The sequence below is a fragment of the Leuciscus leuciscus genome (genome assembly GCF_965113295.1).
Source record: "Leuciscus leuciscus genome assembly, chromosome: 13".
Classification (NCBI taxonomy): Eukaryota; Metazoa; Chordata; class Actinopteri; order Cypriniformes; family Leuciscidae; genus Leuciscus; species Leuciscus leuciscus.
In genome coordinates this window covers 33,582,172-33,595,792 of record NC_138737.1, presented here as the reverse complement: position 1 = coordinate 33,595,792, position 13,621 = coordinate 33,582,172, and the positions used below count along the sequence as shown (strand labels likewise).

Here is a 13,621-nt window from a genome sequence, read left to right as displayed (position 1 = left end):
TTAATCAGCAAGTTATGGTAAACAGGTTAATGTGTTTACATGACATATTCCAAATATACATACATCATACAAAGTGTTTATGTAATAAGGAATTACGATTAATACAGGTATAAGCCACGTGTTTTTATTCAGATTTCCAATAGCCAGATATTCACTTAAATTACCATTCTAAAGTTTGGGGTTGGTCTTTTTATTTGTGTCTTATGGTCACCAAAGTGCCATGAATTTGATAAAAAATACAGAAAAAAAATGTAATATTGTGAAAGTTTTCTATTTTAATATACTTAAAAATGTAATTTATTCCTGTGATCAAAGCTGTATTTTCAGCATCATTACTCCAGTCTTCAATGTCACATGATCCTTCAGAAATCATTCTAATTTGAAGAAGCATTTCTGATTATCATCAATGTTGAAAACAGTTGTGCTGCTTCATATTTTTGTGAAAACTGAGATACATTTTTTTTTTCAGGATTCTTTGATAAATCGAAAGTTGAAAAGAATAGCATTTATTTGAAACTGCTATTTTTGGTAACATTAATGTCTTTACTGCTGTTTTTGTATATTAAAAATACATTTTGGTCTGTGTGGTAGGAATTGTTACTTTGTGCAGCATTTGCATTTTCAGCTATAATAAATTACTTGATAAAAATGAAACGTCATCCTAAATTAAGACAGACCCAGATAATCTGGTGCTAAAACATTTCAGGAGGATAAAAATACGTCAGTATATTCATTATCAATGAACCGTGTAGCGCTTTAATTAGCATTGACCAGAAATAAGAAGTGAAATGTCAGCTCAGTAGGATTCGGTGTGTCAGGAGCTCAATAGAGAGGTTTTAAAAGCTCTCTCTAATAACACACTGATTGAACCAGTGGGAATACTAGAGTCGTGTGTGTCAGCCAAAGACGCATGCCGGTCAATACAACAGGTGAAGTGTCGTCAGGGGACGAGAGTAAAAGTGAAAAAAAGAGAGCGAGCACGAAGAGATGAAGGAGTGTAGCCACACAAACGGGTTTGTTCTGGTGGTGATGCCTAGATAAGTGTTTGATTTTGGATGAAGGAGCATAAATGAACACTCACTGATTGGCTGGCTGGGTCCTGCAGGTGCATTGGCTCTTTTGCGAGGGGTGAGTGCTGGTTGGATGGGCAGGATGCCTGCGATTGGTTGAGCTTGGCCAGCCTTGGGACGTTGCCGTGGCGCTATGGACGTTTCAAGAGTAGGGATTGGATCAGTGAGCCTGAATGACAAAAAAAATAAGTTCAAGTCAAGTCAGAACTACCACTATATAAGAATGCTGCAGGGATGACGTCAAAACCTGGAAGATAAATGAAAGTCTCACCTGGCTTTGTTTTGACTCTTCTTGGCCACGGCTTCGCTGGCTCTGATTGGTTCTGGGAGTTTTGCAGGAATGGGTGAATTCTAGTGGAATGAGAGAATGTTTATAATTACCATCACATTGTTATATGTTGTATATGATTGTCTTTAGTCAACATGAAACATTTGCAACTCATTTTATTTCTGAGATTTCTGAAATTCAACACAAAAACATGCTGAGTGGAATTTAGGACTTCTACTTATTACCAATATGGAGTGAGTTTGTGGGTAGTCGAAACAGAAAGGTGTTTAACACCGGTGTTGTTTAATTGTGGTTTCAAAAACAAAACTAAAACTATAAAAAATATTGTAAAGCTGAAATAAAATGTAAATTTTAGATAAACTAAAAATGTTGCCTTGGCAAATAAATGAAATAACTTTAGTTTAAAATGACTCAAATTACTAAATCTGAAATAAAAAAATAAAGCTAAACAGAAATATTAAAAAAATGACAAAAGCACAAAACAAAATTACTAAAACTTAAAATAAAAATAAAAGCTCATTCAAAATATTAATAAATATTATAATAGTATATAAATAATACTAAAATAACACTGAATAAGATGCGCCGATTAATTGTGCATGAAGACCAGTAACATGCTAAAGTAATGTCATGTTTTGATTTAAGGTTGACTTAAGTTTTTTTTTTATAGAATAAGTCAATTATTAATTGAATTTATGAAGTTATTTATGTAGTGTCAATTGTCTCACTCCCTAAGTGTCATGCTGTTGGCACAAACACAAATGTGTAATAAAGGCATGTTCATTAGCAATGATAGATTTATTTGTAGATGCAGTCTGAGTCAGGGAAACCTCACTGGATAGGCAATCCGGGTGATTTCCCTACCCTAAAAAACCTGTTTACTTTACAGGGAGATTTCCCATGTGCTTAAAGGATTACTTCACGTTAGAATTAAAATGTCCTTATAATTTACTCACCCCCACGTCATCCAAGAGATGTTCATGTCTTTCTTTCTTCAGTCGAAAAGAAATTAAGGTTTTTGAGGAAAACATTCCAGGATTTTTCTCCAAATAGTGGACTTCAAAGGGGACCAACAGGTTGAAGGTCCAAATTGCAGTTTAAATGCAGCTTCAAAGGCTCTAAACGATCCCAGCCCAGGAAAAAGGCTCTTAGTCAAACCATCTGTCATTTTCTAAATAAAAATGAACATTTATATACTTTTTTTTTGCAGGAAGTATCAACCTAGTGTTTACAGAGCGAAAGTGCAAAGACTAAAGGCATTTACAATTTAAAATAAAATAAAAAAATAAAGGTAAAACAACGATTTATATTGATGGGAGTTTTTCGCCCTAGCCTACCTTTTGAACCGGAACACGCGTGACCTTTCAACGTAATTACGTAATTGCAGAGATAGTGCAAGATGAGCATTTGTGGTAAAAAAAAAATAAAAGTATATAAATGTAAAAAACTCTTTTTAGAAAATGACCGATGGTTTGGCTAGATAAGACTCTTTTACCTCAGCTGGGATTGTGTAGAGCCCTTTGAAGCTGCATTGAAACCTTCAAACTGTTGTACCCCATTGAAGTCACTGTATGGAGAAACATCCTGGAATGTTTTCCCCCAAAAACCTTCATTTCTTTTCAACTAAAGAAAGTAAGACATGAACATCTTGGATGATGTGGGGGTGAGTAAATCATCAGGAAATTTTAATTCTGAAGTGAACTAATCCTTTAATAACAAAAATATGACTTATATCAGACTAACTTTACAGAGAAAAGTATTATTATTATTTTTTTAAGTCTTTTTGTAGCAGCAACATTGAACAAACTGTTTGTTGGAGGTCATTCCTATTGAACTCTTAACAACACTTTGCGGTGCCAAAGTTAATATGTCTTTGATCATGACTCAATGCTTCCATTATGCTATCAATACCGCTCAGAGTGGGAGGGACCACTGGATCTGGGCCAAATGGCAGCAACTAGCGACATTCCACTTCCTCTGCCGTTACGTGCAAGCACTTACTATATCTACTGAAAGGGATGGGCATGAATTAAACATGGATTAAGAAGAATGTGCTGGAAAAGAGAACAAAAACCATGTAGAGTGTGGCAGGAAAATAGGTGAGAAGATCAGGGCAAATGCACATGGTAGTTTGTCTAGCTATAGCACAGGAAGAAGGAAGAGAGATCTTAAGTCATTCGTCACAGTCTGAATGAGCAGGTCTTACGTCGATATTCTGTACTGGACATTCTTTCCGTGCCAGTTTAAAGGCGAAATATGACACCTTGTAGATATCTGGCCTGACATCAGGGTCTGGCTCCAGCATGTAACCTGATAGGAAAAATAAAAAAAATACAAATTAAAAAAAATCAGTTTTGGTATATCTTTTTTATTCTCTTTGGGTCACATTAAAGTTTTTATTTGTTTTTGCTACCTTTCAAATGCTTTCATATGTATATTTCTGTCATGACAACTCTCAGAGTGTTTGGCTTGACAATGGATATGACAATGTTAATATGTTTGGTAATGGCGGAATAGAGACACACAGACACGCTGCTGTGAGCAAGTAAGACATGCTGCTGCTGTACAATATAGCATAACCGCAGCAGATCTATCCAGGTGGAGCTGGGTAAGGTGGAGGGTTTGATATTTGTGTAAGCGTTCGGTGAAGAGCGTCTATTTACAACATGTTTTTGAAGCGTTGATCAATGTAGCCAATCACAGACATATATGATGAGTGGTTTAACGCAATGGCCAATCAGAGGTGTTTAAGAATCAAACATGCTCAAAATGCTAGAGGGAAATACTGGCATCGTCACATTTTTTAAATTTCAGTACCGACTTGGTACCGAAGTTGGTTCTTTTGACAAGACTATTTAATTGTGTGCATTTAGGACACGCATATAAAATATTATCTATGAAACTTGCATGAAGTGTCAAAACCTTCAAGATAATCTTTCATTAAAAAAAATCTAATCAGATAACGAATCAACAGCGTAACTTACGGATGAGACAGTGCATGTCGTGCGAGTAGCGGGAGTTGTCTGGGATGGTGAAGCTGCCGTCACAGATGGCCACCTGACTCTCTCCAAACGGCAATGTGAAATAACACAACTTATACAACAAGCAGCCCAAAGCCTGAAGACACAAACATACAAACGTCATTGTGTTTCTGAACACTGTATTAAAAAAACTGCACTACACTGGTGTTGTAGATAACAGAATTATTCTCTAACAGTCTTCACCTATTTAACGTACCCATATATCTGCTTTAGTAGTGATAACTTTGCCCCCATAAAGATTCACCATTTCTGGGGCCCGGTATGAAAGAGTAGTGTACCTTAAACACACGCACAGAGTGAAAGATTTAATTGCTGTAAACAAGTAAAACTGTGGTGTGCAATATAAACAAAGGAACTGCCGCTCACTTCTTGATTTCTTCTTCTACAGCCGCTACACCTTCTGTTTGTGGATTCTGGGAGCGGTTAATGGCACTGCCAAAATCACACAACACATAATGACCTCTGTCATGCAGCAAGATGTTCTCCACCTAAAACAGACACAGAGAGAGGAGACACATGTGTGAGAGGTTCTGCCTTTGTTTTTTTTAAAGCTTAACTGAAACAGTACTCAAAAAAGATCACAAATGAGCTCTAAAACAGGTAAAAATGTAAAAGGGTACAATCATAAAAAAGTCAAGTCAGATATTTACCCTATAAAGCTTACTGTATATTTGATACACAAATTTCTAAGGCCTCTAAATTATCAACATGATCAAAACTTGGCTGAAAAACCTGTTGCACAAAATCTAATATATATTTATATAGTAGTATATGCCTATTTATATAGTGTGTATATGTTTATACCTTTTAGCAAGTAAAAGGCCTTTTAGTATAATTGTAAAAACGTCCCACTTCAGGTCTTTTTGCTGTGAAATCTTACTGATTTTTATTAAGTAAATCTAAGAATAACTTTTATATTATTAGTAATATTTTAAGATGAACATTTTCTTGACTGAATCAACTGACTTTTACTTGATTATCCATACATCATTTTTTTTAAAAATCATGTTAAAATGTGAGAAATAAACGTTTTACCCCCGACAATAAAAACTACAGAGCTTTGATCATAAAATTAAGCATTAAAATATCATCATACGAAGACATAATATTGGGGGATATGGTGACAACAGATATTTAAATGCATTTCATCTAAGTAGTCTGTTATACTGTTATAAAGATCTCACTGATTTACATTACAATCAAAGAAACCTTTCTTTTTGGCCTTATAAATATCAGCAAATGCACCAAATGGCATATTTGTGCTTAGTTTGGGCCTCTAAATAAAACTGAGGGTTTTTTTCCTCGAGTGTGAGCTCCATATTCTCAGTATGTCATACTATATGAGCCATAAAAGCCTGATGTATCAAATATTATACTAAACAAAAAACACATATGCATATGCAAAAACACATGTGCATAAGTCTAAAGGTTCAATAAACCTGTTCCATTCCAAAAAATCATATTTTGTATGTCGGGCTTTACAGGGTTAAAGCAATAGTTCACTCAGTACATTTCAAAATATTCACATTTGAGTCATCGAAACATCACATCATGTTGGAATCAATGGCAACATCTTTTTGAATCTTGACAAACACTAGTTTCTGTACGTTTTAATTGTATGGAAAAGAGCAGCGAAAACATACTGAACACTTATTTTGTTTACTTATAGGTTTGGAACAAAATGGTGGTGATTAAATGATGACAGAATTTTCATTTTTGGGTTAACTACTTCTTCAAGAAATAAACAGAATAATAAATGTCTGGAGAGAGTTCATACTTTGAGGTCCCGGTGGATGATGGGAGTTTTGCACTGGTGTAGTCGAGTGACAGCTTCACATGTGTCACAGAAGATCTGCAGCACCTCTGGCTCACTGAATCCAGTCTGTAAGCGCTGGTTCATCAGGTTCACAACCTGCCCACCTGGATCATCACACCAACACAAGTGTTGCATAGTAAGTATAGAACACTAAAAGTAGTGGGAAAAAGTGTCTGCATCCCAATTTGAAAACTATCTTGAGAAAGGAACACACACTGACCTCTACAGAAGTCCATCAGAATGAGAACTTCCCAAACATCTCCCGATCCCACTGCTGTGATGCTGGAGTCCAGGAAACCAACAATGTTTTTGTTACCCACAAGGTCCCTCTGTTCAACAAAATCAGCACATTTAGAGAGCAAAAATAAATACATTTGTAAATAGCTTTACATGACATCAGCAGGAAAAATCTCAAAGAAATGTCTGGGTATACAGTGGATATAAAAAGTCTTCACAACCCTTTTAAAATAGCTGTCTTTTGTGACGAAATGAAACAAAGATAAACCATATCAGAACCTTTGCACCTTTAAATGTAAAAAAAAAAAAAAAAAAAACCTAAGCAATGCCACTGAATGCTAAAGTTGATGTTTCATTAACTCTTTGTGGCCCATGGCTCTTGTAGTAGCATGCAACCAAGATGTCAGAGAAATCTTACAAGAAGAGCTGAGGTTTATTTGGAATTAATCAGAGTCATTTCAGCTGAAGACAGGTGTGTACCATTTCAAAATAAGTGTGTGTGTGTGTGTGTGTGTGCGTGCACGTGCGTGTGCGTGGTTCAGGCATTCCCTATTTTATGGGGATAAAATCAGGACACAAGGATGGCCACACTAGAAATCTTTTTTTGGTCCAATGAGGAAAACAGCTCATAAATCATAATAAATTATGTTTTTTGAAAACGGAAACATGCAGAAAGTTTTCTGTGATGGGTAGGTTTAGGGTTAGTGGAGAGAATAAACTGTTTGTACAATATAAAAATCATTATGTCTAAGGAAAGTCCCCATAGAACATGGAAACCAAAAGTGTTACTGTGTGCGAGTATCTCTCTCTCTCTCTCTCTCTCAATAGTCGCTTAGTGTTAATGTATATATGTCTGTCACACTACATTAACACTAAGCAACTATTTACAATAATAAATGGAAAGATTCCCAAATCAACCTTAATTTTTTGACTTAACTCATTTAAATCACTAAACTCTTTCAATAACAAATGCTATTTGCTCTACTGGTGCACAAATAAATACATTTTTATTTTTATAAAAATTTACCGAAATTTGAGGTTTGACAGAATTACTGAACAGTGTCTGAATTGTAAAAGCTCACTTTGTATTCTGACCATTTGCTAAAAGCTCAGACAATGGGCCTTTGAGGCGACTAAGTCAATGTTAGTTTTTAAACGGAATAGCTTCGCTGGTCAATGTCCTTTCAAATCAACTCATTCATTCACAAATTTGAAATGCCCTCAGTTAGTCGTCTATTTAGGAGTGCACTGTGAGCAGCTGCTCATTCTGAAACAGCAAGACACTTTGTGAAGCTAAAACAGTGCTGACATTTTCCTCCCTGTCTATTTAGTAGAGCTCACAGTGAAGAACACTGGATTTCCATTCGGAACTCAGTCCCAGAGGACACGAATGACCTTTACCGGGACTGAACTGTTCTCAGCGCTGTATTTACGGCACTACATGCAAACTGAGGAACAGCAGACCTCAGATCCTTTTAAGATTGTGCATGGCTCAGTTTTGAAGGTCTAATCGTAATGATATTAAAAGGATAAATCAAATAGAGGACAAATTGTGATGGGGGATGGGAATCTACAGAAAACATCTGTTTGGAACAGCTGTAAGGAATAGTGTACCCAAAAAGGACATAACAATGACGTCTGAATGCATCTGAAGCCATGCAATACCTTTGTATCAGCAATAGATTGAAATTGAATTCCTAAATGTACAAGATAATAATGTACAGCAGGTCAGTTTTCGCAAAATAACCCGTAAAGGGTATTAGTGAAATACTCAAGTTTAATTTTCAATACAATCAATCATTTAAAAGCAAGATGGCACCAGCTGTGTTGGTATGAATGAAGAGAAAGCGAATCAGTGGAGTGACTTAAGAGTATAAATATACAGATTTTTTTAGTTATACTGCTTCCTATTGGTGGAATTTGACAAAAATGTCCTCTGAATGTCCTGTTATTGTTTCTTTTTTTAAGTTGTCAATTTCCATCTACCAAAAAATTCACTATTTTTAGCTCTCCAGGTAAAAAAATAAATAAAAAATTACTATTTTTAGAAGTGCCTTTCCGTTTCGCATGAAATTTGCAATAGGGGTTGCACAGACTAGTGGACTTCAATGCTCTGCCAAGACGCTTTAAGCTTGAAGCAGACTAGTCGCTGATCAGGGCCTATAGAGAGCCCAACAGGATAAGAAATCTTTGAAGTCCCCTTTTACACTCCGTTTCCAACAGTTAAAATGATAAATGCATACTCCGAGAGCACTCCACAAGACTATACTTATAGCATCTGGATGCTCAATATTGACCGGGTGTATGAATGTTTTAAACAGCTTATAGAAACTGAAAAGGTCAAGCATATATTTCTTAGTAACTAAACCCACAGCTTTACTATTAGTAGAGAGACTCTGCTAGGTAGAAATAATTCACACGCAATCACTCTCTTGCACAAATGCATTCATTTAAATTTAATTTTTACTTGATTGTGACTTAGAACAAGTAGAAATCTGTGAGAAATATAACGACACAAATACAATTACTTATAAAAATAAGCCGTTATGAGCAATAGCCTTGCGGGCAGCGCTGTACCAAATTCCATAGCTGTGCACAAGGCAACCCATGTTCAGGCTTATTTGTTCATTAATGACATCATCAGCGACTAGTCGACGTCGACTCGACTTTAATCACATAAATGTTGACGTAAAAACATCTGAAGGCGTTCAACCCTGTCAATCCCTGCTGACACAAAATAAATAAATAAATAAATAAATAAATAAACAAATATGTACAAATCAAAGCTTGTTTGTCTTCTTTCTTTTTTTTGGGCAAACAAATGCTAATAAAATTTTCGGCTGTAACCCATACTGACTTGGCCTATTTCCCCAGTGAACACAGTCACATCTGCATGAAATTTGGTAGGCGTCAATAACAGGACATTCTGCAGACAGATATTAGTTTTTGTCAAATTCCACCAATAGGGAACAGTATAACTAACATATCTGTAAATTGAAATTCACAAATATAACTTTTCTGTTATGGCAAATCTGGAAATTGTGGTCATTATCTCACCCTTTTCAAAGAGCTTGGACCCTGATAACTGCTGCCTGTGGTGATATCCAATTGACATTCATTCGTTTGGCAGATGTTTAAAAAAGCAACTTTGGGTATACATTTGATCAGTGTGTTAGTGCCTTTAGTGTCATGCTCTCCCAGTTGAGCTGCAGGAACATTACAAAAATGTGTAAGGCTTGTAAAGAACCATGTAAGGCAATGTCTCACCATAATCTGAATCTCCCTGTTGCATACTTCAAGGTCATATTCATTGTTCACATACATTCTCTTCAGCGCACAGCGGACGCCCTGATGAGTCCTCACCAGAAATACGATAGCAAAACCACCTGTGGAAAGAAAACCAACAGCCTGAAAATCTTTAAACACAGGACAGTCGAGCTACTGAGAGCTCACATGCAGAAACGCAAATCGATCTCATTTGTAATTCAACAAATGTAACACAGCATCACAAGGAACACTGGCAACCTTTGTCCAGGGAAATAAGGAGGTATTGAACACTGGTTCCCTTTTGCATTCAGAGCGACTGTCAGTGGATACGGTATATAATCACATTACAGATAGGTTAACCTAATTTTAATTATATTATGTCTGACAGTAAGAGAAAGTACTCCCAAAAAACCTTTGGTGGATCACAATAACTAATGCTCATACTTGGGATTAATACCTGAGTTCAACAAATCACGTTGAATCATCACGGACCGTTTGTGCTAGGAATGTTACCTCAAATTGTATGACTCATATTGAGACGTGCTATTACTTTAAATCCATTTCAGTTTCACTTGCACAGTTCACTTCACTGCTGTTTGGATGTTTCAGAGTTACTACTTATTTGGGGGCTGTTTACACGACACCGTTTTCAACTATAAACGGGAAACGTTCTATGCGTTTTGGTCGTTCATATACGTGGGAATTAGCCTGGTTAAAACCAGACCATTCTCAGTAGTAACTGAGTTATGGTCTGGCAAAGCTCCATAGACAAATCATTTCCAAAGGGGCGTCACCAACGGACGTCGCTCAAATGCCTCTCGGCGCAATTGGATAGACCTAAAACTCCAAAAACCAATCAGAGCGATCTTCATGTGTAAAGCCATATGCTGCGTCCCAATTCGCCTAAGTTACACTACGCCATAAAAGTACTCTTTTTGTGAAGAAAATGTATTTACTTTTGAATGTGTAGCAAAAAAGTAGGCAAGCTTTGGACATACTACTTCGTCATCTTTATCGGACGGATCTGTCGCGTGCATCCCGTCATGTAAACTGCCCTGTCAATCATCTTGTCACACTTAAAATCCTCTATTAAATCTAATTTAATTTCCTACCGTTTCGGAGAGAAATGTAGTAGCATGTTCATATGCCAGTGGGTCTTTCATGGAGACTGTCCTCATGTGTTTGCAATTTGAATATAATAATGCTGCATTTAAAAGTTGGTGCGCTTCACCAACGGAGTGGACGTCGCTCAAATGCCTCTGGGCACAATTGGATAGGCTAGACCTAAAACCAATCAGAGCGATCGTCATCGTGTAAAGCCCGCCTCAACGTTTCTGATTGGTGCCGCGATTTCCACGGCATGGAAATGGCCTTGAATGAGCTCTTTGCCAGACTTAGGCCCTGTCCCAAATGGCACACTCCGGACTTGTGGACTTCCTCAGAGTCCACACTTTGGTGACGTCATGTAGTGAAGACCTATAGGGCCCTTGGCGCGAGTCCACGAGGGCGCATTGAGAGGTATTTTTGGGACAGACTCGATCGGCACGCCGGAAATAACGGCCTGGTTGTTGTTGGAAAGGAGAAATCACATTTTTGCGCTCCGACGTCTTATGTCCATGTCAACTACACAGCCTAATTTTACAGTTCTATATTTTGATATTGTGCATATCACCTGGGCATTAGACAATAGATATATCATGCTTATTTAAATGATGTATACAGTTGTACATAATAATACATAATGTTCCATTTGAACTAAGATTACAATTTTAAAACATAATTTAAACATAATTTTTTTCAATTTACAGGTTTCAATATTCATACTATGTTTACATATGACTCAGTAAAGCCCTGCCATTCGTTCTATTTATTTAATGAATCATAATGCGATCGTATTATTAAACGCGCTATTATTATGTTAGAGACATCAACCACTGCTCGATGACCATAATGTTTGTATAAACTGTAGGTAGCAACTGATCAAATTTACATTTAGGTCATAAAAAACATAATATTTTCTTCTCAGCCATGTCAACAATTATCCGTGAGTGAAATCTCCTCCCATCTGTTGTCTGATTGGCCTTTCGCAAGGATTCCTGGGTAGTTAAAGTGCGTGGAGCCTGCTTCTATGCGGGCTTCGTGGAAGACCGCTTCAAGGGTACAAAGGGGGCGCTGCTGAGCACACTTCAGAGCGGTAAAATGCTGAATGGGACGCCCTACGGACTCGTAGACTCAGCGAGCACGCGCAATTCAAGTCCACGAGACCGAAAGTCCGCATGAAGTGCGCCATTTGGGACAGGGCCTTACTTGCAGAGCAAATCTAAATTTGCCGGAAGTTGTCTGGGTTTTCCCAGGCTACGTGGGAATGGCATTTTAGGGGCCTGAAAACTTTTGAAAACGTATTTCTAAGTGCACGTTTTTGAAAACGATACCTTTGTCATCTATGTCTAAACTACAAAAAGTGAAAACACTGGAATCATGCGCATGCATATTACGTGTTCAGTGTATAGGCGTGTAGTGTTTCTTTGCCAACTACTGGTCTGGCAGCAGAATACAGCGTTTTGTCCTGAATAAGCTGTTTTACATAACAGATGTTTACATGTAATCCACAACAAGACAGAATAATTGACACAAATTAACTAGTTTTAAAGTTTACACACCCTTGAATCTTAATACTGTTTGTTGTTATCTGGATGATCAACAACTGTTTTTCTGTTTTGTGATAGTTATTCACAAGTCCCTTGTTTGTCCTGAGCAGTTAAACTGAGATCCATCTTTTCACACTCAGGACACTTGAGGAATTCATACACAACTGTTAAAAAAGGGTTCAAGCATTCACTGATGCTCAAGACGGCAACATGATCATATTGTTTTTCATTTAGCACTGTCCTTCAGAATCTACCTAAGATGTTTCATTTTGTTTGAGAGGTATAGGATTTCCAATCTTGTAGAGAAATGTGAGAGTTGAAATGTATTAGACACAAACCGGATGATGTAGCCTAAAACCTGAGATCTTGTTGCAACTCACAGGAAAACCTTTTCCCAAACATATATTTTGCATGTATTTTTAGCTGTCCATTTAGTTGTGCAGACATTGAATATGGAAACAATATGGCTGACTTTGCGAGGTTTCTCAAAAAAAGAAAGAAAAGAAGCCGATACGATCAATGCTGCTGTTAAGACCGAGGTTAGGAGTTCTACCTGTCATTTTATAAAAAAACTAGCATATCCTTTAAACTGACTCCGCCCACTGAGACTCCACCCACAGGCTGTTCTGATTGGCTGTGGGTTTTGATTGATCTCGCAGTCGTGTCGCGTCTAGTGTGGACAGAAATTATTTGTTGCTGGAATCTTATCGCATCGCGTCTGGTTAGGACACAGTGCAAGGTTGAACAAGTTGGTCTACTGGATGTCTGCCCGCAGGCTGATCAGTCAAGTCAAATATTACCAACAGAATAGCAATGCAACAACGTCTCTTTTAACATCTGACATCAAAGTTACATTGTGGCAACAAATCCAGGAATCTCTCATACTTGACTGTCGCAGCATAAATAGTTACGCTGACACGGCAAAAGTATGGTCATCAGATTATGCTGTTAGCTGGGATGAAGCACCATGAGGTCCAACAAAAATCAAATAAAATGTCACAAATGTCAATCCAACTGAGCAACTGGAGAGGAGGAGCTCTGTCCAGAAACCTGCAACTGTCAAAGGCATAGTGAGAGTAACAATGAACTTTATTGTTTGAAGATTAGATACAATTAGTCACAAACCACATAAAAGTCTCATGTTTTCAGAATTTTGATTTTCAGAAAGTCCATGAATAGTCGGTGTGCATGACCGTACCCCACCACTGAAGTTCTGGACCTCTGCATTTTTATATATAATAAACGTTGTGAAA

The 13,621-nt window shown here is 37.2% G+C and overlaps 1 protein-coding gene across 9 annotated transcripts in view; it reads right to left on the bottom strand.

The window, feature by feature from the left end:
- Positions 1–13,621, bottom strand: part of aak1a (AP2 associated kinase 1a) — a 79,638-nt gene that overhangs the window by 33,873 nt on the left and 32,144 nt on the right. For all 9 annotated transcript variants that reach the window (XM_082188682.1, XM_082188689.1, XM_082188690.1 and 6 more), the window contains exons 2-10: positions 9,721–9,839; positions 6,437–6,545; positions 6,178–6,320; positions 4,767–4,888; positions 4,597–4,678; positions 4,344–4,476; positions 3,566–3,669; positions 1,342–1,421; positions 1,082–1,239 (exon numbers count right to left, since the gene is read on the bottom strand). In XM_082188682.1, the coding sequence (XP_082044808.1) occupies positions 1,082–1,239; positions 1,342–1,421; positions 3,566–3,669; positions 4,344–4,476; positions 4,597–4,678; positions 4,767–4,888; positions 6,178–6,320; positions 6,437–6,545; positions 9,721–9,839 (1,050 nt within the window). The remainder of the gene's footprint in view (positions 1–1,081; positions 1,240–1,341; positions 1,422–3,565; positions 3,670–4,343; positions 4,477–4,596; positions 4,679–4,766; positions 4,889–6,177; positions 6,321–6,436; positions 6,546–9,720; positions 9,840–13,621) is intronic.